Genomic DNA, 23,023 nt, shown 5'->3' on the forward strand with positions numbered 1-23,023 from the left:
TTGAAACTTCGTGGCCCATGCGCAGAAGTCGGTTTTCGGCCTGGGCGAGTCTATTTTAAAGAAGCGGCGTTAGAAGAAGTGGGGGTATGTTCGCTGATGTCGACCCCTCAGATTGAGGACGTTTTTAGCAAAGGCCAGCTTAGGAGTGCCGTAGTTAAGTTAATAACAATGTACCTACCTATATAGTTTAAGTTTAAAAAATTTGGCTCTCAAAAGAAATTTCAATCGTTGTACTGTTGATATTTGGCTCTGTTGACTAATGAATGAGTTTGCCAACCACTGACCTAGAGGACTCCCAAGCACCCAAACCAACACATGCTCGTTCTTGCCTCTGGGGTTCATGCCTCTCTCAGGCACTGTGTCACCTGCTGTCACTGGTAGAGGTAGTAGTAGTAGTAATAACGATAGTAGCCAACATTTACTGTAACTTACTACATACCAGACTGCTCTAAGCACTTTGCATATATTAATTTACTCAACTTTTGCTGTGTTTCCTCTCAGTCTTTCATGAGACTCCTGGTCAGCTGTGAGGGACACAGAAAGATTCTCTCTGTCTCTAGTTGGGGAAGCCTAGCTCAGACCCCACCCTAGGGAGCCCCAAGCATAACCACCTCCTGCCTCCCCTGGGCAGGGACCCAGGCCAGGCTCTGCACCCTGAGCTCTTGCACGTCTGTGGTCCAACTTGTGGACAAAGATTTTTTACTTTAACCAGAAATATAGTTCTGAAGCACCTTATTTTCATTCCAAATGCAGGGGCTCCAAGGCATTCCTGGACCAAAGGTAAGAAGAGGTCATGTGACAGGTGCTGGGGGCGGGGTGGGGGGAAGAGGACTCAGTGAGGGCAGAAAATAGGGCAAGTGCTTCAGAGGTGGGCAGCCCAGCTGACCCCTTCCCTAAATGGAATCATGTGAGCCTCTGGCCAGTGGGATATGATCAGGACACAGTGAAGGCCTGTGGTCCTTGTAACATCCATCATTGACCCTGGGCAGGCTTCGGATTTAAAAATGTCCCATCCACCAATGGACCCTACAGAATGACAAGTTAGGTGCTTGGCAAAGATGAAATCCTTTTCCCACGTCACCGGCCCCAGACCCTTGGAGACAGAGGGGAGTGGCGTGGGACCCCTCCCAGGAATCACGCCGCTGCACTCTGGCCTGGGGCTCTCCCAGTCTCCCCCCGAAAGCACTTCAATGGACAGGAGGAGCTGGAGCCTGCTGGCCTGACAATCCTGGTCTCTTGCCCTAACCTTTTCCAGGGGACTGCAGCTGAGGCAGAGATGGGCTAAGCCAGGGATCCCTGGAGTCCCCAAACTGCCATCCCTGGGCCAGCCACCTCCTCCTCCTTCCCCTTCTCCCTCCCCATCCCTGCACCCACTCCTGTCCCCAGGACCTCAGAATTCAGGAATGAGTTGTCTGAGTCATGCCCATCTGTAATCTCCCCCCATCTCCCTTTCCTCCAGGGGGAAGCAGGACTCGATGGGGCAAAAGGAGAGCCGGGTGTCCAGGGAGAAAAAGGAGACCGAGGTCCTCTGGGATTGCCCGTGAGTATTGTGGACCCAGCAAGACGGTTGCGAGGAGCCCAGCCGGGGGTCCTGCAGGTGCCGGGCACTCCAGAGCTGCGTGTGGTTTTGCTCTCCCACCTGGGCGAGACCCTGGGCTCTGATTCTCTTACTGAGGCCTGCTCTGGCCAGGCCCTGGTCTCAGTGTGGGGGGATTATGCAGCTGAATGAGACAGGGCCCCCGACCCCAAAGAGCACCCAGCTGGAGAGCCAGAGGTGGCTTAAGCACAGCCTTGGGCCCTATGAGTGCCTCACTCAGAAGCAACAAAAGTGCCCTCGCAGGGGCCACACTTGGAGAACTTGGGAGCAGCGGGACAGAGGCGTCTGCTCCATCACTCTTCTGTTTTCCCAGGAGGGGCCCCGAGAGCACCCCTGATCTCTGCTCTTAAGCCCTGGCCACAGCAGAAAAGCTTGTAAAAGGTCAGATTCTCCTGTCCCCACTGGCTAAGGCCACCTGGATCCCAGTTCCCTGAAATCTCTCATCTCCGCCTGCCCAGGGCTGGAGGCCTCAGGTCAGCGGACGGGGCTCGCTCGGAAGGCCTTTCCAGGTGTGGCCTGGACAAACCCTTTTGCCCCAAGCTTCGGTGGGCTGGTGGGCTGCTCACCTTGTCCAGGAGAGCACAACCCACCACCCTGGGCTCCACCCTCCCTCAAACCCAGTGAGGGTGGCACTGCTCTTGGTTTGTTTATCAAGAGCTGGACGGGATTTCAGTGACCCGTCTGATCACTGCACTGAGGGACCCAGAGAAGAAAGTGGCTCACTGAGGTCACATATTAAGTCGGTGGCCAGGCCAGGCCAGAGGCTGCTCCTCCACTGAGGTCACAGCCACGCAAGGGGCTCTTTCCGGCCACTGGGGCTTCCTCTGTCCAGGCGCCAGGCCAGTTCCCACCCCAGGAAGCCGTAAAGAGCAGGGGGACAATGGGGAGCCCAATCACCCCAGCTTGGCAGAGCTTGAAGGTCTGGCTAATATAATCCCAGCAACCGAAAAGCAAGAGCAAAAGATACAACTACCTCCTATTAGTGCATCAAATGCAGGAGCATTTAAGGAGCTGATTCGCTTGACAGACTATAGAAAACTGATGACTTTAGCAGACATTTCCCCGTGTCTGAAGCTGCATCTGGAATGATTAAGAACTCCTTCCTAGTAAAGAGCGTCCCTGCCCCCACTCAACCATGAATTTCTCCTTGTCCACCTTCCTGGCCCCAACAACCCTAGTGAACATGGAGAATTCCGCCAAAATGCAAATGGCAGGGAGACCAAACGAGTCATATCCACAAAGAAAATGCCAGAGGAAAGACACGGTGCCCCGTCTATCTTTCATTTTTCTACTTTTGAGAATCTGGCATTTTATGTGAAATCTCCCTAGTCTCTTACATTCAATCAAAATGACTTGCAGCACTACTGACCATACAAAATATGTCAGTGGCCCACACAGGGCCTGAAAACCTCCAGTCTGGGCTCCAGACCTCTCAAGATAACCCCGTATTAATATGAAGAGACAAAGTTTGTGGATATTTAGCTAATGTTCTGTTTTGGGGCTTCACCTCGATATTATGTTCCATATACTAGCAGCATGCTTTTCCAGGCATATCCTATTGACTTCTTCCTATTTGCCTTCTACAAGTAGTTCTCAACACTGGCTGCACATTGGGGCCACCTGGACTTTCTAGCTTGCCATTACCCTGGCCTCACTCTTGGAGACTGAGGTTGACTTGGCCTGGGGTGGGACCCAGGCACTTGTATCATTTCACATCCGCCTCAGGAAATTCTGGTGTTGCAGCTGGGGTTGAGAACCAGAGTTCTCTAGGCTATGAGTCAAGATCGTCCCAGAGGTATGTAGGGCCTCAAACTGAGAAGCAAGGCTCTGTAGGGTCCTACATCCAACGCCCCTCCCCCAGGAGGAAGCAGCTCCCTGCCCTCTTTCCGGGGGGCATTCCTCCACCTTTAAATCCTAAGTCTGAGGCCCATTTGGAAACAGTTTTCAATAACTCGGTCCTTACTGAGCTGGAGTGTCCTGCTTCCTTCTCCCTGGCTTGTCGCATTGGAATCATCCGATAATTTTCCCCTGGTTCTCCGAGGTGGATCTCGGGGGTAGATTTATAGCCCAAGGTTGAGCAAGAGCTCCCATTCCCACCACATATAACACCGGGCACTGCATAGTGAGTGGGTCTTACGAGGATCCCACCGTCAGCCAGTTTACTCCAGGGTATACATGGCCTTAGACCTCTGTCCCAGTCAGCTGGGGATCTGGCCCAAAGCCCTGTTCTGTAAAAGAACCCTCATCTGGGATAACATGAATGGACTGGGCTTGTGTTGAGATCTGCCAACTGTGAAGGTCCAGAGAAATGCCAGGCATCATTAGTATTGTCATTTAAGGGCCAACTCTTCCCACCTGCTGGAGTACTAGTAGAAGCATCAACTCAGGTTTCAAAACCAGGTGCTGTAACTCAGTGACGAGCCTCTCAGGGTCCCCCCATGTTGTCCAGTCTCAACAGGTTTGCAAATGGCTGGGAAGCCCACCCTCACCAGGTCCCCACCCCTCAAGTAGGCTTGTCTCTCCCCAGTGAGACTGGCCCTGGGAAAGAGGCACCAGCCCAGGTTCCAGGCACCTCCCCATGAACTCACTTTCTATATCCCTCTCCCCAGAGCGCTGCCACCCTTTGGGAGGGGTTTCTGAGAGGGGATCCAAGGAGGAAGGGGATCTGGGGGCACAGAGGATCAGAACAGTCACGTGCGCTGATCTCCACCCAGCCTGCTCAGCAGTCGGCCGCACTGCATTCAGTGTCTCCATGTTGTTGTTGGTTTCCATGTGAATACCATTACCTGTCCTCCCAAGCTTACTTCTCCCATTTTGTTTGATTACCAGCATTTGTGTCTGTCCAGAGTCACTGCTTCACTCACCTCTTCCCTCCCTGATCCCTTTTTCTCCCTCCCACTCCTCCCTTACCCTTCTTTTGGTCAAACTGTTCCCTTTGTCCAGGGAGCTTCAGGTTTGGACGGCAGACCTGGGCCACCGGTGAGTGTCACTTCTCCATTACCCTTCACCCCGCCCCACCCCGCCCCAGCCTGTGCTCCCTCTCGTCTATCCCACTGTGGCCTCGTGTTCCCAGCGAGTTGTGACTGATCCCACTACTGACACCAGGAAGGTTCCACCTGTGCTCTGTTCAGAAGTGCTTCTTCTGGCCTCTTGACCAAAGATGGCTGGCCCTCATCTAAACATTCCTGCTCGTAGTATGCACCCGGGTCCTCACATACGAATTTCCTGGGTGTGGAGTGGGAGTCCCACTCCAGCGGCAGACTCTTCCTAAGCGAATGCTGAGTGTGGGCTGGGAGCCCAGCCCCGGGGATCTGGGCCATGACTCATCCCCCCCAAACACAACAGTGTCTGTATGTGCCCGTCACGCTGTGTTGTCTTCACACTGTGAGCTCTGTCCATGTCCTGTCTGCCCAGAGGGGCTTCCTAGTTCTGCGTAGCCACCAGTTTGATGTAATGGGTGGGGACAGCATGGACGGGTGGGGGCAGGTGTAGCATTAGGAGCACACTGGCCAGTCCCAGCTCAATGTTCTGTGGGCATGCTGCACTTCCTGTTGCACCACAGTCATCCATTCCAACAGGGGGTTTATGCAGAGCTAATTGATGGACACTTGGGCCCCCTCTTTCTTTGTTCTTCCTGATTCCAAAAGACACACATCACCTACTCTTGACTGGAAAGTCCCTGAACCCTCTCTTTTTTAACAACTGGAGCATCAGGAAAAAACGCCCCTCCTCTTCACCTCCCAGTCCTCCTCCCAGAGCTCCCATCAGGGCTTCAGGGCAGTGGCACTCCCAGCTGAAGCCTGTCCCTCTCCATGGTGTTGGGATCACTGGCCATCGGGGCCAGGAGGCTGGGCTTCCCTCTCGGGAGCAGCTCTAACCAGAGCTGTGTGTGTGTCCAGCCCCTGCCAGCCGATCTCAGCTCTGACCTTGCAGGACATTTTTGAGGCCACAGCTGCTTGGTCTGCCCAGAAGACAAGGTTCTAATGAGCTGGCTGGAGCGACACCTGGGGGAAGAGGAGAACTTGCAGGGCTCACTTGAGGAGGGAGACATACGCTCAGGGTAGAGGGAGATATCAGATCACCCCGGCAACTGGCCTCCCAGGGGCCTCTCCCCACCTCGTGTTTATGGAGTTAAAATTATAGACTCTCATAAATGGAGAAGGTGCCCCTCTCTGAGCATTATTACGGCTTTGCTCCTCCACCACAGGCCCTCCATTTCCATCCTCCTTGCCCCGAGCGCACATTTCCCAGGCGCCCGGCCAGAGCTCGGCAGGTGATCTGTGGCTGGACTCAGAGAACCTGAGACTTCCCTCTCAGCTACTTCCCCCATTCATGATAGACAGAGGGCAGCAGTACAAACTCACATCTTCTGTCCCCTTGGACCTGAGGATTTATTTTTTCATAAAATCAATATCACAATCTTAAAGGCAAAGTTATATGGGAAAAGTAACCCTGCCCTGCCAATACTGATATTTATTGGGCGCCAAATGCGTGACATGTGTTCATCCATTTTAACCTGGCAGCAGCTTGAGAGGCAGACACTCGTGTTATCATCCCCATTTTACAGGTGGGAAAACTGAGCCTCAGAGAGGCCAAGAAACGTCTGCAGTATCGCAGAGTTCAAAGCCTTCAAGCAGGACTGGAAGCCAGCCAGTGACTCTGGAGTCCTGGGCTGAACCATCACTCTGATCTGGCCTCTTTCATTTTTGACGTGCTCTTGTCACCGATGTCCACAGCGTTCCTTCTTCCCTGGTAGCTGCAAAGGGAGCCCCGAGAATAGCCTTTTTCCCTCTCCCGCTGCCCTCCCCATAAAGTAAATCAGCATTCCCCCACTTGCTCCTGCCCCGTCTTTCACAGCTGCACCTGGAACATGGGGGACTGTCCACAGGCCCAGCCCACACCCCCTCATGTCTGAGCAGGACACACAAACACTGAGGCCGAGCAATGGGAAGCTCTGCAACACACACTCCATCTAGCCCGGCTGTGACTGGGAACCGGGGGAAGATGTTCAATGACACCATAGCAAGCCCTGCTCCGTCTCTAAGCAACGCAGCTCCCATAGCTCCAGCTGCCCCCACTCCCCCGCGGCCCTGGGTGAGGAGCTTCTCACACACCTCCCCTCCCACCAGTGTGGGCAGACCAGGCCTCGAGGCACACTAACGCACTCTCCAACCCAGCTGTTCCCTTGGGCCCGGGAGTGGAGACAGAGGTCTGGCCAGAGGCTGAAGGCCAGCCGGCCGCAGTGGGGCGGGTGGGTGGGCGATGGCTGAATGACCCTCCCACGCCTGCCTCTGTGTGTGCGTCTGCATCGGTCTCCGTGGCATGAAGCCCCTCCCGCTGCATGTGGAGCTGTGACAGCAAAGGGGTGCCACCCTCGGGCCCCCATCCCTGGGCTGGTGTCGTCTCCCTCCCAAGCGCTTCTGGGAGCAAACTAAGCAACCGTTTTCCTACCGTTTTCAGCCTTGGCAAGCTTGGCTGTGAAGTGAAAGGGGTTTTTTCTTCCTCAATCCGGCCCTGAGGCAGGGGAGGCTCTCTCTCCCCGAGGCCCCCAAACCCAAACAGGAACACAGCTCAGTCGGATGACTGCCCTGAATGAGCCTGGCCTCGCCAACCCTGAAAACTGGCCACTGGACCTTGCTCCTCTCCAGGCGTCGGGCGGGTGCCCAGGGCTCCCCCGCCCCAGGACCTTCACCTCTGCTCTCCTTCGCCTCCCCAGGGTACTCCAGGACCAATTGGAGTTCCAGGCCCAGCCGGACCAAAGGGTGAGAGGGTGAGTGTTCAGGGAGCCGGGAGCCTGGGCACCCCCCTCAGCCTCAGGCCCTCAGCCCTGGCACCACGGCCCCAGGGTCACCGCTCAGCCCTTACCCGTCCCCCCGGAGGAAGCAAGTGCCATCCTCAGCCAGGGTGGCTGCTCTGCGGCCTGACAGCTTTAAGGAAGAAATCACAGCTCTTTTCTCCTTTTTTCTTGTCCCTGCCTTTGTGTTCACACCCATTTCCTCCCTCCTTCTCCTCCCCTGCTTCTGCCTCTGGCCAGCCAGGACCCCCAGGACACTACTCCCTCCTCCCAGAGGCCTTGGGGGACAGGCTTTGCTGGAGGGAGGGTGAGGGGCCTCCAGCCGCCTCCCGGGACAGAGTCCACACCAGTAACGCCACCCTTCACTCAGACCTTGCTTCCTGGATGGCGGTTGGGGGAGACTGGCGAGGAGTCCCGGGTTTAAACCAGAAAGCAGTTGGTGGCAGGTTGGTACTACGTACAGAAGGGCTCAGTGGCTTCTGTCTCCTGTTTCAGGGCAGCAAAGGCGACCCTGGGATGACAGGACCAACGGGAGCAGCTGGGCTTCCGGTAAGTTTCACGGGGTCAAAGGTTTTCTTCACGCACCCTGTCCCCCAGAAACACTCACAGCAGCATGCCCAGCACCTCCAGCAAGAACTCCAGCGCTAAGCGAGACTTAGCACTACTGTGGCAGAAGAAGCTGCCAACAGCCAACTGGTCGACACGCTGGAATATCCCTGCAGGGGGACCAGGTCCTCAACTGTGTGGACCATCTGCTGGGATGCAGCAAACACATCATGAGCCCCATCCACTACAAGGCTCCGTGTCTGACATCATGAGCCCCATCCACTACAAGGCTCCGTGTCCGATGCAGTGGGGGGTTTCACAGATGAATGTGCCATGGCCCTGTCCTGGCAAGGGGGACGGGGGGGAGAGAGGGGGGCGGAATCAAATCCAAATCCTATCCTACAAGAAGGAGAGGGCAGCTTTCCCAAGGGATGGCTTCATGATTGAAGCAGATTTTCCCATTGCTTTGTTTTAAAAAGTTGATTGCCTGAGAAAACCAGAATTTTACTTCCCACCCACTTGAAGATTGTCCATCTACCTGTTCATGGTTCCATGCGTGGCTGCCCAGGCAGCTCTGCTCTGGCTGAGTGTGCAGCCCCAACCAGCCTTGGCCTGTGCTCATTCCCCCGCTGAGGACATGGAGGGCAGTGTGCGCCTCACAGAGAGGGTCTGGGGAGCTCTGCAGCCACTTTTCTGGCCAGAACCTGGCTGGAGAGCCATGCAAACACCTCCTCTGCCAGAGAGTTCCCTCCCCAGACCGTCCTCAGCACACGTCACCCCCAGCCTGAGTGATCTTGAAGAACACAGCAGGACGTTGGCCACGGAGCAGAAAACCAGAACCACCCTCTTGGCTTTGCCCATAATTCATGATTTATCCCAAGGCTAAGTTCCTTGAGCCCCTTCATCCCCCTTCTGTAGAATGGGGATAATTAAATCTGTCTTGGAGAAATTAGGCATCAGAGAAGAACTTTATGAGCCTGGGAGGAAGCACTGCACGGCCATCCCGTGTTTTCTTGTTAATGTGTTTCCATGGCTCTGATTTATTGCAGGGTTTACATGGACCACCCGGGGACAAAGGAAACCGGGTGAGTCTGACCCCTCACCCTTGGGCTCTGGTTACTAATGTCTTCATGATGTGGTGGAATGACCAATTGGGGATTCCTGACCCAACATGGCAAATACAGTTTTTCCTGATAAATCGTTGTAAATTGAAAGGCTTGCTTGTGAGGGGCTTAATCTGTGGCGCGCAGGGAGCCTGGGGCCTGATCCTGAAATTGAAGCTTGTATTTTCCCGCCTGACAAGGGAAGACAGAATCCCACAGTGGCCATCAGATTAGCATTGCCATTCAGTGATGGGGGTCACGTGCCCAGCTCTCTCTACAGTGCCCTGATAATGGGCCCCTAAATGATGTTTTTAAATCCAGCGTAGCCTAGTCCTAGCCTCTGAAACAGTTTTGCCAGGCATCCCAGGCCACTGGTGAGAGAGAAAATAAATTCCCGTTCTGAGAACAAGCAGAAAGCTATGGTGAGCAGCCAACCCTTGCACAGCCATTATTTCTCTTGGAAAGCGCCAGCAGGACTAGGAAATGACCCGCGCCTTCAGAGGCCCCCAGCTCTCCCTTTGCTTTCTGCCATCTTCACCAGGACACAGTTACCAAATGCCCACAGCACCCACAGACATGTCATGGCATATGACACATGCCATGTATATGACACATGACATACTTGGTCCCAGCAGGGACCATTTAATTCCGTCTGACCAAGAGATGACCTTTGAGGTCCTTCCTAGAATATCTCACCTGCTGCCCATCACAGTGAGTCTCAGTGTGACCCAAGCCCCCTAACGGCCAAGGGCATCTTCTAGTGTAGGGGTGGGGAACGTCCGGCCCGCAGGCTGTATAAAGCCCGCAAAATCATTTGGTCTGGCCCTGCCAAGACGTTAGAGGTGAGTTAGTTACATGTTTGGCCAAATATAGCAGGCTAATTTTTAAGTTGATAATTTTGTATGGCCCACAAATGATGGGGTAAATATCCAAATGGCCCTTGGCAGAAAAAAGGTTCCCCACCCCTGTACAATAGGTCAAAAGAGCCAAGGATCTTAGAGGTAGAAGAGGAGTGGGAAGAACACAGGGAGAAACAGGCCCAGGACGATGATAAAATGCACTGGATCCCCACAGAGCTGAAGGCAGAGCAGGTGGGCTCCAGCTGAGCGTTGAATACTGGTGATCATGATCATGAACAGAAAGTGCCAGAATCCATATGCTTAAATCTAGCACTGATTCCAGTCTCTTCAACTTAGGATGCATTTTTGGAGCACATCTATATCCCTAAATTCTCCTTTCTGGCAGCTGGCCAAAAGCAACTCGATTTGTCCCATATGTTTTATAAACACAAGGGAGCAGGAAGAGCTGCCGTACAGACTGTCCATGGGAAGACCAAGTCTAGAAACCACTGGAAGAGACAGACCTACTCCCAGACATGTGCCGGCCTGTTACAGCCGGCTGGGAAGCCCACCTTCATTGCTGTGGCATCCAAGAATTTAGGCCACTAAAAAAATTGATCATTCCACCTTCTCGTTGGCACACTAACCTCCTTTCTAATTTATTTCTAACCTGTTCTGGTTTTCGTTATTATAGTCAATTAAAACCTCTTAAACCAATTTCTTAAGACGCTTTCAGTTGGCTTGAGGCACTGAGCTATTTGAGGGCTGCATCACCAGCCTACGTGGTGACTATGTGGTTCTAGAGGTGGGGGCAGGGCAGGCAGACGCCCTTGTCACAGATGGAGGGGAGGTGGAGGCTGGAGGCGCTGATGTTTAAGGACCCAAGCCACCGAATGAGGCAATAAAGCCCCGGGAATCAGTGGGAAAATATTTCTTCTCCACTTCCCCTTCCTAAGGTTTTGCACGCTCCCTCTGTCCCGTATATAAATTAGCAAATGTCACTTAGTAAAGTCCAGAGAGGGTCCAATTGCATGAGCCTTCTTTTGAGTGTGGCCAAGAACCCACTGGCTTGTTCAGTTAGCGATCAGGAGCAGCTGATTCCCTCCCTCCAAGAGATCTGACTGTCTGGACGCCAGAATGTCCTGGAAGGGTCCCCCTACACCTCACCTCCTCTTTCAGACCTCCTTACGCCACCAGCCTCTGAGGTCTTGGAGGGGAGGTGTGAGGGCTTGGAAACAAAGCCTTCAAAACAAAGAAAGGCCCAAGTAGAATCTGCACCGTGGCTAGGGACAGCTTTTATTCTGATGCCTGGGAGCTCAGAATTAACACTTTGGTCAAGGTCAGAGGCTGGAAGGGCTTAGATGACAGTCCGGTTAGAAGTCTCATTGTTGCTGAAGATGCTCTAAGCCCCTTGCCCCACCAGGTGTGGCGGGTGGCTGCCTGTAGGGCTGCTCCCAAACTCAACCACCCATGCCGGGGACCCCATCAGAGGAGTGGTTGAGTTTGGGAGCAGCCCTACAGGCAGCCCGCTGTTCTATCTGACGGCGGCCTGAGATGCAATCTTAAAGCGCTGCTCCTTCGTGTCCGCCAGAAGACGGTCCTGAGCCTCTTCCCATTTGTGGAGGGAGGAAGGTCCTCGAGGTGGTGGGCAAGGCTCAGAGCCCCTCACAGGCAGTTTTCTGAGGGTTCACACCTGCCAGTGCAAAGGACGTTCTGTCCTTGTCACTAAGGACACCCTTCGTGTCCCTTCACAGCCTGTGAATTTGGCCTAGGAGCCACTTTGAGGACGAAAAAGTCCATCGAGGATAAAAGGGGGTGTGAACTTGGCAATCTCGGCACCAGGACAATTGGGTGTGAAGGTGGAGCTGCCTGCAAGCCACAGCCAACTGAAAGGTCTGCGCACATGTAGTGTGGCTACTGTCACTCTCTGAGATGTGCCATTGGGGGGGCATGCACATGTGTGTGCATGTGTGTGCATGTGTGAGTGTCTTGCTTCCCCAAGCCCCCTTGCCTCCTTACTATCTCTTTTGGCCTGGGCCTGCCTCTTCCTTCCTTTACTTCCTCAATATTTACCCCCCTATATTGCGCACTATATTATAACAACCCCATCTCCCTCATCCTATCCCTTTCACTCCCCCAGCTTCCATTTCTTTCCTCTTAAGGCAGGTTTTACATATGCATTACTTTTGTGTAAGGGAACCTCTGCAGCTGGCTTACTCTGCCTTCCCTGTTCCAGCTGGGATCCTCTCTCTGCCGGGGTCTCGTTGGGAGCAGGAGGGTGTAGGCAAAGTTACCACTCTAGTGTCTCCAAAGGGCACTCAGTATAAAGCCATTTCTTGTGCCCTTAGAACATGATGCCCATAATGCAAGTCAGTCACCCATCCTGAAAGGCCGGACCCGCACACCCTCCGGTACCCACAGGCCGATCACCTGGGACCTGGAGCCCGAGTCTTTGGGAACCTGTGCTCACTTTTCCACTGGCCCAACCCAAGGGGCAAGGGAGTCTCCTCCCTGAGAAAGTTCACGTGGGCTTCCCACCCACGGCGAGTGGCTTTGCTTGTCCACTGCATGGGGCTACTCACACCACGACGGTCTCGTTGGTGGGAGTGTCTCAGAGCCAGTGTGATTCTGCCTGGCATGCATCACACGTGCCCTCTTAAACTCTATCACTTTCTAAGTAAACATTTGCACTTTAGAAAACTCACTCAGAACAACGCATTGGCAACTACAGGGAACCTCGGGAATCAAGAGATTTAAGGAATTTCCAAAGATCCTGGAAAACATCAAAAACATCCTTATCCTCTGGCTCCCTCTAACAAACCCTTACCCTCCACTACAGGAGCACAGTAGACACACGAGGCCATACCTTACACCAGCCAACAAGAAGCAGTAATTGTGGTTGTCATCATACGAAGCAACTGTCGTTTACTGAGCATTTACCACGTGCCAGTATTAAGCCCTCACAGGCACAAAGGCCTCAGATAAAGTTCCGAGGCAGGTGTTACTCCCCGCACTTTACAGGTGAAGAAACTGAGGCTCAGAGGGTTAAGCAACTTCCCAAAGTCACGCTGCTGATAACTGGCCGAGCCTCGTTGGCGGTAAGCTTTGGCTCTGACCAGTGTGCTGCCCTCCTTCGAGGTCTGTGGCCCTGGAGCAACACTGTGGACGCATTAGACAGTCGCAGGGGACAGGCGTTCCCAGGAAGCCTGCCGGGGCACACCTGGCCCTCCAACCTGCGAAAATCCAAACTCTAATTCATTACAAAGAATCCCCCACAGCCCTTCTTTAAACGGAGAGTGACTCTGGCACACGCAAAACGGGGTTCAACTGAGACAGACAGTGCTCACTGAAGCTTTTCAGAAACAAATGAATTCCTTGAACCAACTTGTCTGTTTACAAATAGCTGCCTATGGCTTCAGACCAGGATGGACAAGAGACACAGAATGGAAGGACCCCGCTGAGAACCAGGGGCCACCCATGAGCCCTAGACACACATGTACATACTAGCACAGACTCATACATGCACACATGCGCACAACCATGTACATGTACACATTCATACATGCTGTGTTCACACACACACACACACACACACACACACGCGCGCGCGCATATGCACACACATGGCTCTAAATAAAAGTTACCTTGCCTCCTAATAGATATAAAAGGGATGAAAACCAATTTGGACAAACGCTGTCAAGCCAAAATCTTTCAAAATGGACCCTCAAATAGAAGGAAGGGAGTCCCCCTGTTTGTACTCTGGGATCAATATTAGCAAAGCTGCCCACCAGTATCTTCCATTTGCATTCCCCCCCCCCCACCTCCACCTCCGAGCCCTCCTGCTCCCTGTTCCCAGGTCTCGCTCACCTCCCCTCCCCCTCCCCACCTGCCTTAGCCAAACCCTCAGGTCCTTAGAGGGGTGGCAGTGAGTACTGACCCCAAATCCTACTGGGGAGACCACCCTAATTGAGAGAAGCTGTTTTCCCTCTTTAATTTGTTCTATGTCTATCTCTAACCGTAACACATGAATGATCCTAAAGTTTTGATGTTGTTTTTTCTCTTGGACTAAACTATTATTTACAGGGGGAGAGGGGGAAGAAAGGCTCTAGAGGGCCTAAAGGGGATAAGGGAGACCAAGGAGCGCCTGGATTAGATGCCCCCTGCCCGTTGGTATGTTTGCATTTATCACTTGCCTTCTTCTGGTTTTTCCCTTGAGGTTTGCAAGCTGGAAACAAAGAAGGCAAATAAACTAGGATGAGAGCCGAATGACTACACTGATGCTACCAAATCGATCTGTGCCTTTGGCCCGTGGAATGCTTGCCGGCCGTTGGTGTGGCCGTAAAGCCACAGCTGCAAGTCATTCTGGCTAAATCCCTCCCCTTTGAAGCCGCACAACAATTGATGTGTGGATGTGGAGAGACCCGAGGAAAGGGAGTTGGGAAAAGGCCTCCACTCTTAGCTCCAGGATGGCTGTGGGAGCCAGCGTAGCATTTGTGAGCCCTGCGTTTGCCTTCTTCGTTTCGTGGCCACCTGTGTAGCCAGCAGTTCACGCTGGTGGAATCCTCGCCCGATCAGGATGCAGGACCCCCAGGTTAGCGTCTCCTGAGGGCACCCTGTGCCCCCACTGGGCAAAGCAAGGCCAGACAGGTGGCTTTTAATACACAGACTCCCAATGCCCACCGGCCACCCAGCCAAAACCTACAGACCAACATCAGTAAGCAAGCACCCCCAGGAAGCCCTCCCAAACAGGCCGGTAAGGAATGCCTCCTGGCACATCGGCCGGCCTCTCGAGTGCCTTTACAGCCCGTTTGAAGGTTCCAAAAACTCTGGTGCATGGACATTGAAATTCATCTGTGTCCACTCCAAGTGAGTCTGTCAAGGGAGAGGGGGCTGCTGTCCATGCTCCAAAGCTAAAGTCTCCTGGAGGCCCAAGGAAGAGTAAAGGTTGGATTTAGGAGACGCAAATCAACCGCGGAGGTCCTGCATCCTGGGCAGGGTAGGATGGGCCTCGCGACGCCACCGTCGGAGCTGGCCAGCCTTGACCTGAATAACCATCGTGGTTGGTTTTGTGAACAGGGACACCGAGGTTTTAAAGGAGAGAAAGGGGAACCGGGGTTACCAGGGCTGGACGGACTGGATGCCCCGTGCCCATTGGTATGGCATCACCCTTCCTTGCCTGCATGGCCACTTTGGGCTTCCCCACGTGTGTGGTTCGTGCCTGCGTGCCTCCCAGCACCCTCCACCTCTTCCTGCTCCATCCATCCAGTCTCCACTCCCCACCTCTCCTCTCCGTAGACACCAAGGGTCACCTGCCTTAGCTGGCCCTCGGGGCTCCCGCCGCACCCACTCTTGCATGCAAAGCTTGCCAGGACGCGTTCTTGGCCTCCTCCTGCAGCTGCCTCACAAGCCCATCCCCTTAGTGGGGCCATCCCTGCCCACCGAGCCAGCGTGGGCTGTGCCTGATCCTCCTTCCGCAACTGCTTCTAGACAGATCTGCTACCAGAGAGAAAACTAGGAGAGTGGTGCTCTGGGCAGGTTCGTAGGAACAGGGCCTTCTCTTCCTTTGCACCCCGCAGTTACTGGCTGAGCACCTGGCACAACATTTGAGACAGATGCCCAAGTCTGCCCACAGCCCACCTACTCCAGCATCTCACAATTTGGCAGGGCAGGTGGGCACACCTATAAACACGGGGTACACTGAGAAGGAGGCACCTGGCCATTCTATCCGGCTGCCCTGATGACTGCCATGGAGCCGGGGGGAGTCCAGGGTCAGGATTTTAGACCCTAAAGGGCTCATCCTTTTTGCTTAAGTCCCAAAAGACCCTCCCTGGGTTCCCCTTTCTTTCATCGGAGCTGGTTCATCAGTGAAACATCTGGAAGAGCGAGAAAAGGTTGAGAATGTAGTTACGGAAGAGAAGAGGAGGCGGGAGGGGGGGAGGGGGAGGAGAGACATGTCCCAGACTAGGGCAGCAGTTCTGCTCCCAGCAGGCCCAGTCCCTCCCTAGGCGGGACCTGCTAGAGCATCCTTCCCGATTCCTTCGGAGGAAGCAGACAGATCAAAGCTTCCGGTTCTCCTCAGCTTCCCCCAGAGGTTGGAGCCCCACACCCCACCTGGGGTCACACAGGAATTATCTCGGAACAGAAGAAGAAAATTATTTTTAAAATACGATGTGTGACCTAAGAGATGACCATAGAGCCCCTTCAAGGAGCTTTTAAGACCACCAACGAGGGTGAACAGTACGAGCACACACAGCAGCATGCCGCCTGTCCCCTCTTCTCCAACCCTTGCTTGGCCCCCACGACCCACTGGCCCGGCCTGTTGAACCCAAGCATGCGGCGCGCACGGGCACCTTTCTCGGCTGTGGAATGTCCGTCCCTCTGATCAGCCAGGTCCTCTGCCACATCCTCCCACAGCCGCCGCCTGGCCTCCCTGCTCCTCTCACACTTGGCCCTTCTCCTCACCTGCCCCTCTGTCCCCCACCCCCACCATCCATGTGCCGATGGGATGCCACTGTGGCCAGCGGAGGCTCCTCTCCCTTCCAGAGTCTGTGTGCAGCGGCGCTCTGCGGGGGGTTGGGGAAGGGGCATGCGGTCGTCATGAACCCTGGAATGCACCACCTCCCCCTGCAGACCTTCCCACACCCCAAGGGGACAAATGAAGGTCACGTTTATTTGACCCTTAATGCAAACTAGCATATTCTCCAATAACAGCCCATGTTGAGGTGTCATGTGCATTAATTTTGCTGTGGAAGTGCACCTAACTCCCCTTTCCTTCTGGTTGCTGTCTCCTGCACGGTGCGATTATGGGTGTGGGGGCGGGGGGCACTACTGATCGTGTGTTTTAGTACAAGATAACTAGACTTAAGGCCTCCAGGCCGGCTGGCCAGCTGCTGAACGCCAGGTGAGAGGTGTAGGCACCGTCATGGGTGGATGAAATTGGTCTGGGACCCAGAGGGCTCTCACACCATCTCCCTGGGGCTGATCACTGGCTCTGGTCCCCTGAAATTCCTGTGTCCATCTCTTCCTCTGCCCTGGAGCCTGGAATTCTAGAATCTGGGTTTCCATTCTAGTACACGGTCTTAGCCTGGTTCAGCCTCCCACTCCCACCTTGTCTCCCAGAGGTCCCTAGATTCCCCCAGGGTGGCCAGAGAGGCAGGGCGCAGGGCCCCAGAAGATGGGACACCCCAAGGCTGCCGGTGCTCCAGGGGTGCCTTCAGCAAAGGGAGCAGCAATGCACAGTTCATCCCCATCCGGCCACTGCATCTTCATCCCAAATTCCCTGCAAGCCCTTGTCAGTGCACGGGAGGCCCCTCAGAGCCATGCCCCTCTGTGCCCTCCTCCTTATTGCTTATCAGATGGGAACTACCTCTCTCCTCCGGCCACTGATGAGGAAGAGGAAAGAATAAGAGAATGGGAGGGCTGGCGGCACCTAAGCAGGCACTTCCTGCAGCCCTGCCTTCCCCAGGCTTAGGGAGGAGGAAGCAGGCTGCCCGGTGCTGAGGGGACCTGCCCCTGAGCACGCAGCTCCCGTGCAGCCAGAGCAGAGAGCAGGCTGTTCTTCCCATGGCTCTCAGGTCACCTCTGCTCACCGACCCTCAGGCTGGGACAGCCCCTCTTGGGCTCGCACTGTAACTTCATGTGACCTGAGCCAACGGGAAGACGGATGGGCTTGCTTCCTGCCTCCTCCCAAGGCCCTGACCGGGAGGAAGCAGGAATAGAAAAGAAATAGACAAGAGCAGGCAGGGGCCGGGTCCTGACCAGCCGCCACAGTGTGTGGTCCTGCTGCCCCTGTGCTGCCTGCTCCATGGGCCGCCCGGAGAGTCTGAGCCGTGTGCTTCCTTCCGCTCCGCAGGGCGAAGATGGCTTACCAGTCCAGGGCTGCTGGAACAAGGTGAGTCTTCCCAGCGGCCCGCTGTGCCTGGGGCACAGGTGTCCTCGGGGCGCTGTGCTCCACCGTGTGCTACGCATGCACCATTTCCATCCGGGCCTTTCTGCAGATGAGGCAGTACGGTGTGGGTCGGAAAGGGGATGATCCCAAAGGCAGGGTGCCCATTGGACATCCCACGCACTGCACACACTGGGAGAACATTTAAACGTGCTTTTTAAGGCACCAGCAAGCCCAGTGTATGGAATTTCCATGCAGCCACGCAGATGACATCTGTGTGCTTTGTATGGTTAATGTATACACTACCTTTTCTCCAAGGAGCTCTAGACCTTGTTTTAAAATTAGTCGTCATTAGCTATTCTCAGAGTGTTCATCTGAGGTCATTTAAGCCATACGATGACATTTATCCAGATGTAAGAAATCTAAGTTTCTTAAACTATAAATCCACATGGCTTCTATCCCTCCACGTAGAGGCTGGCCAGCTCACCGCTCGCCCCTTCCCTTGAATGTACGTGTCAGAGCTTCATGCTTCCACGCGAGACCTGCGGCCCAGGGTTTCTAACATGGAGCCGTCATTTATTCACACTTGCCTTGGGTTTTGCCATCATCAAAGCCATCTGACCTCAAAGGGCTGTGCCCTGGCACACAACCGTCCCACTCAGCCGCGGCCCCCGACACACAGAGCTCCCCAGCCAGGCCTGGGCCATCGGTATACTAATCCAGAAACCTAGCCTGGTCCCTGGCAACGATAACACTGCCATGCTGTCCCCCCACAGCCTGCCTCCACCTTTCCCCCCATCAAAGACTTTTTCTTGTAACCCCCAGCATGGCCCAGAGTTTGCGCTTAGCTAAACCGGTCCTGTCCCCGTGGCAGCAGGATCATACCGACAATGAGCTAAGTATGGTCCTCTATGCTGAATGCCCAAATCTCATTCGTTCATGGCATTGGGTAAAAGTGGTGAAGCCAAGACCCCAGGCCCTTGGTGAAGCACCTACTTGCCCAGGTACCTAAAGCACTCTCACCAGGGAGAGGAAAGTTCGGCACCCCAGGCCGATGCCTCCGCAAGAATCTGTCCCTCCGGCTGTGCCTCCTCGTCCGGCAAGTCCCCCTAGACCAGTGATGGCGAACCTTTTGAGCTCAGTGTGTCAGCATTTTGAAAAACCCTAACTTCACTCTGGTGCAATGTCACATATAGAAAATTTTTGATATTTGCAACCATAGTAAAACAAAGATTTATATTTTTGATATTTATTTTATCTATTTAAATGCCATTTAACAAAGAAAAACCAACCAAAAAAATGAGTTTGCGTGTCACCTCTGACACGCATGTCATAGGTTCGCCATCACTTCCCTAGACCTAGTCACAGCTCTACAGAAGCAGGTAAGAGATGTGTTGAGTGAGACCCCTTGCCCCCTAAGAGTAAGAATTTCTCCTTCAAGGTTGCTGCTGTTGGTTCGGGAATAGAGATGGTTGTGCTTTGCAGGCGACGAACAGCCTCTATCTAGAGCTACCGTTGTCTTGGAAGAGCAGCTAGAGAGCCTCCTGTCTGTTGGTTCATATCATAACTCCAGTCCGGGATGGTCAGGAATTCAACTGCCCAGCCTCCAGAGGCAGCATGGACAGAAAGTGCCCTCTAGTGGCCAGGAAGGGGAGGGACTGGAAGGCGAAAGCGGGTTCCCACCCTCAGGGTGCAGAGGGTCAGAACCAGGGTTTTCAACCCCCATTGCCCATCCAGAACGCCCATCCCGCCCAGAGCAAGGTCTGCCTCCTTTCACACACGGGAGATAAACACCCAGAGACCCACTGGCACTAACTCTACGTTGTTCTGTGTTTGTTTTTGTTTTGCAGTGATGCCTCTAACCTGGGATTGGCCTGTGTGTGTGTCTGTACATAGAATATTTATTTTTATACAGTTTTTACTTTTGGAAAGTGCCCGAAGTATGATGCATCTTACAGATTATTAAAAAAAAAAAAAGTAAAAACCTGCATATTTTGTACAGAAAATACCAACCTCTCCTCTTTTGTTTACAAGATGTTTTATACAAAAGTCTATGACTCTAATACACTTTCTGAGATGGTCACATGTTTGCATGATATTTGTGCACAGTTATTAAGTATGGAAACTTAATAAATTACTGTGTTCTGCTGCCAAAGGGAGCCAACCAGCACGAAGGTGCTGGCTAGCCCATGTGTGAAACCACACAAACATGAAGGTCCGTGGTGTCTGCCAGGTGTGTCTAAGTGCCTTTGAAACTCTTATGGATTTTCATTATTAAAAAAAAAAAAGAAAGAAAGAAAGAAACATAGCAGCAGTTCATGATCCTGGTTAGTCATTAAACTAAATACCTTACTTCTTGTGAAAGCAGAAGGTCCCAGAAGCAGGGTTCCCGGAAGTGTACTGTTCTGAGATGTGAAGCCCGACAGGAGGGAGGGGACTCCGTTCAGCAATGTCCACTGTAACATGTTCCAAGTTCGTGACGGTGACATTCGAGCACTTAGGGTTCAGTTGTGATGAATGCACCACCACCACCATCCCCCCCCCAGCTCCCCCATAGGCCCCAGACTTACTTACAAAGGGCTATTTGCTACTTTTGTTTGTTGGTAGTTTTCTGTTTTTCTTCCTTTGAGCTCGTGACCAGCATCAGCTATTGCTGTTGGTGGCCGTGAGTTGATACAGCTCTGTAAGGTCCACCCACAACCAGCAGTTGAAAGCTTTGCCTCAGCTGCCATTTCACTCCAACAAAGAACAGGCAGCAAACAGTCATGAATCTGGGCCAGATTGGGTCCATCTAAAGTTGCTTTTGTTTTTTAAGAAACAGAGTTTTACTGCTGCCTCTTCATAGCACCTTGCTTAGGAGAGGTCTCAGGAAACCTATCGTAGAGACAAAAGAATCAACTGGTGCAGCACACAAGTTTATCGCCAGGCGCTTTACAACATAAACTGGGGCTTCTGAAGGTCGTGACAATAACAAACTACTTGAGTAGTTTAAACACCCTCTCATTGTGCTGTCATTTTCACTTTTCTTTCTATATCCTCTCTTTGTAGAGGGTACACAGGCAAACTTAAGCTCACACCTGCCGCACACAGTCACAGGACTGCTACATGGGGGGCTTCCCGTCCTGAGACCCGCCACGCTGCTGGTGAGGTCTCACTCACAAACTCTCGTGTCAAAGCTGCCCAAAGCCGGGACTGTCCCAGCATTCTCACTCTAAATGTCCACTCGGATGTAGACAGCTTCCTCCTCTGAGTCCTGGCTTCCTCGTTTGAGAAGTGGAGCACTTGAACGAGAGCTGACCTCCACGGCACTGAATGGAGCTCATCTGCCCCTCCCCACGTGACAGGGCAGGAGGGAGGGGCCCAGGCCCACGCCACCAGCTGGCACAGGTGCTTTCCTACCGAGGGCGAGGGTCAGGGGCCAGCGCTTTCCGGGTAACACTGACCAGCTCCTATGGCCCCGTCGGGCCAGCCTCGCCACTCGTCACAGCCAAGTACTTTCAGGGGCTGAGAAAATACTTCAGTTTTCATTTATTTTAAGAAGAAAAAAATTACTCCGTAATATGTAATCATGAACCCAGGCAGGGTTTGCTTCCCCTTCCCATCAGAGCAGTCATCAAATATAATTTCTTTTCTATTTTATGGCGGGAGCAGCCCACTGCCTCGCCCTCAGCTCCGTGAGCTGAGCTCTCCACCTTGAAGCGCTCTCCTCACCGCTTTCTCTGCTTCCTCACCCCGTCTGAGACCCCGAGGATCTGGCTGTGCTAGCCCCACTGCCTCATCCCCTTTCAGTCCTGGTCGGAACCCACTGAGGATCCCAGCATTCACTGGGAAGCTTCCGACACTGGGATTCTGTTAGCTGAATCCCCTTTGGCCAACAGAAGCCTCTAGCTGTACTTCAGTCCCACCATTGTCCATTTGCTTATTATCCCCCAGCTAATACGGCGAGGGTTTGAAGTCCTTCACAATAATCTATAATAATAAAAGCATAATATGCTAATTAGATCGGACAGCCGAATGACCTGCCGGACATCATTCCGGATGTCCTTCCAGATGAAGCCACCATGGCGGGGGTAAGGCAGAGGTGGTTAGGGGCGATCAGGCAGGCAGGCAGAGGCTAGGGGTCCTGGATTGTGAGAGGGCTGTCCAACTGCCGGTTTAGGCCCGATCCACAGGGATTCCTGCAGGATCCGACCTAAACCAGCAGCCTGAGGGACATCCCCTGAGGGGTCCAGGATTGCAAGAGGGTGCAGGCCGAGCTGAGGGAAACCCCTCCCCCCGTGCACTAATTTCGTGCACCGCGCCTCTAGTATAGTTAATAAAATAGAAATGTGTGCAAAGAAAAGTTGAAAATTCAGAGTCAGGGAAAGTAAGTACAGAGGAAGTGGCAGGAAACCCCAAAGAGGTGGAGGGCAGAGAGGCCCTCAGCACATTCCACTGCAGGCTGCCTGGTGCTCAGAGAAAAAAGAAATGATTTGCTTGGTTTCAGTGCCCATGCTGCCCTCCACAGGGGGTGGCAGTTCACAGGTTTTCCCCCCTCCCCTCCCCTCCCCCCTGCATACACAAGCTCCTTGTCTCCCCAAGTAGCCTGGTGCTTCCTCTGCCAAGACCTCCTCCCATCACAGGCTGTGAGCTGCACACCCCCAGCCCCACCCTCCTGACTCCAGGGACCCCCGGGCCTCTCCACTTGGACCTTAACTCCAGTCTGCATCAAAAGTGGCGCAGGGAGATTAGAAATAGGGAAGCAAGTGGCAGGAAGCTGGCAGAGTAGTGGGGATCAAACTCACGCCAGCAGCCCAGTGGACAAGGGACAACCAGGTGCTGGGAGGACGTGCAGGTGCAGACCAGAGGAAAGGATCAGGGAAGGGCCGCTCAGGGTTGCGGGGCAGAGAGGGCTCATGGAGGTAAAGACACGCAGGCCCTTCTGGGGACGTGCAGCCCCTCCTGTTGAGACCTGCCAGCCCAGGGAGAAAGCCATGAACCCAGCCCTGCCCCAGGGGCCAAATTACCCCCCAACTGGTGATGTCTGGAAGGCCCTGGCCCTGAGAGCCGCTGCCTCCTCTGGCTCCCTCCCTGGCCCGTGCTCTGTGCTCTGGCGCAGGGGACGTGCTGCCCAGCACTCTACCTGGAGACGTGCAAACACCTGGCTTGACAAAGACTGAGCCAGTGCCCTGAGGGTGACAGTGGCTCTCACCAACTTGTGCCTCTGTAGTCATGTGAGCCAAAGGAAGCTACACACACACACACACACACACACACACA

At 53.8% G+C, this 23,023-nt stretch overlaps 1 protein-coding gene across 5 annotated transcripts in view; it reads left to right on the plus strand.

The window, feature by feature from the left end:
• Nucleotides 1-19,729, plus strand: part of COL13A1 (collagen type XIII alpha 1 chain) — a 140,115-nt gene extending 120,386 nt beyond the window's left edge. For all 5 annotated transcript variants that reach the window (XM_036336953.1, XM_036336952.1, XM_036336955.1 and 2 more), the window contains 8 exons: nucleotides 754-780; nucleotides 1,460-1,540; nucleotides 7,314-7,367; nucleotides 7,887-7,940; nucleotides 8,987-9,022; nucleotides 13,963-14,049; nucleotides 17,732-17,770; nucleotides 19,615-19,729. In XM_036336953.1, coding sequence (XP_036192846.1) covers nucleotides 754-780; nucleotides 1,460-1,540; nucleotides 7,314-7,367; nucleotides 7,887-7,940; nucleotides 8,987-9,022; nucleotides 13,963-14,049; nucleotides 17,732-17,770; nucleotides 19,615-19,617 — 381 coding nt within the window. In that variant the 3' untranslated portion in view covers nucleotides 19,618-19,729. The remainder of the gene's footprint in view (nucleotides 1-753; nucleotides 781-1,459; nucleotides 1,541-7,313; nucleotides 7,368-7,886; nucleotides 7,941-8,986; nucleotides 9,023-13,962; nucleotides 14,050-17,731; nucleotides 17,771-19,614) is intronic.
• The last annotated feature ends 3,294 nt before the right edge of the window (nucleotides 19,730-23,023 follow it).

Source organism: Myotis myotis, unplaced genomic scaffold (genome assembly GCF_014108235.1).
Source record: "Myotis myotis isolate mMyoMyo1 unplaced genomic scaffold, mMyoMyo1.p scaffold_m19_p_15, whole genome shotgun sequence".
Lineage (NCBI taxonomy): Eukaryota > Metazoa > Chordata > Mammalia > Chiroptera > Vespertilionidae > Myotis > Myotis myotis.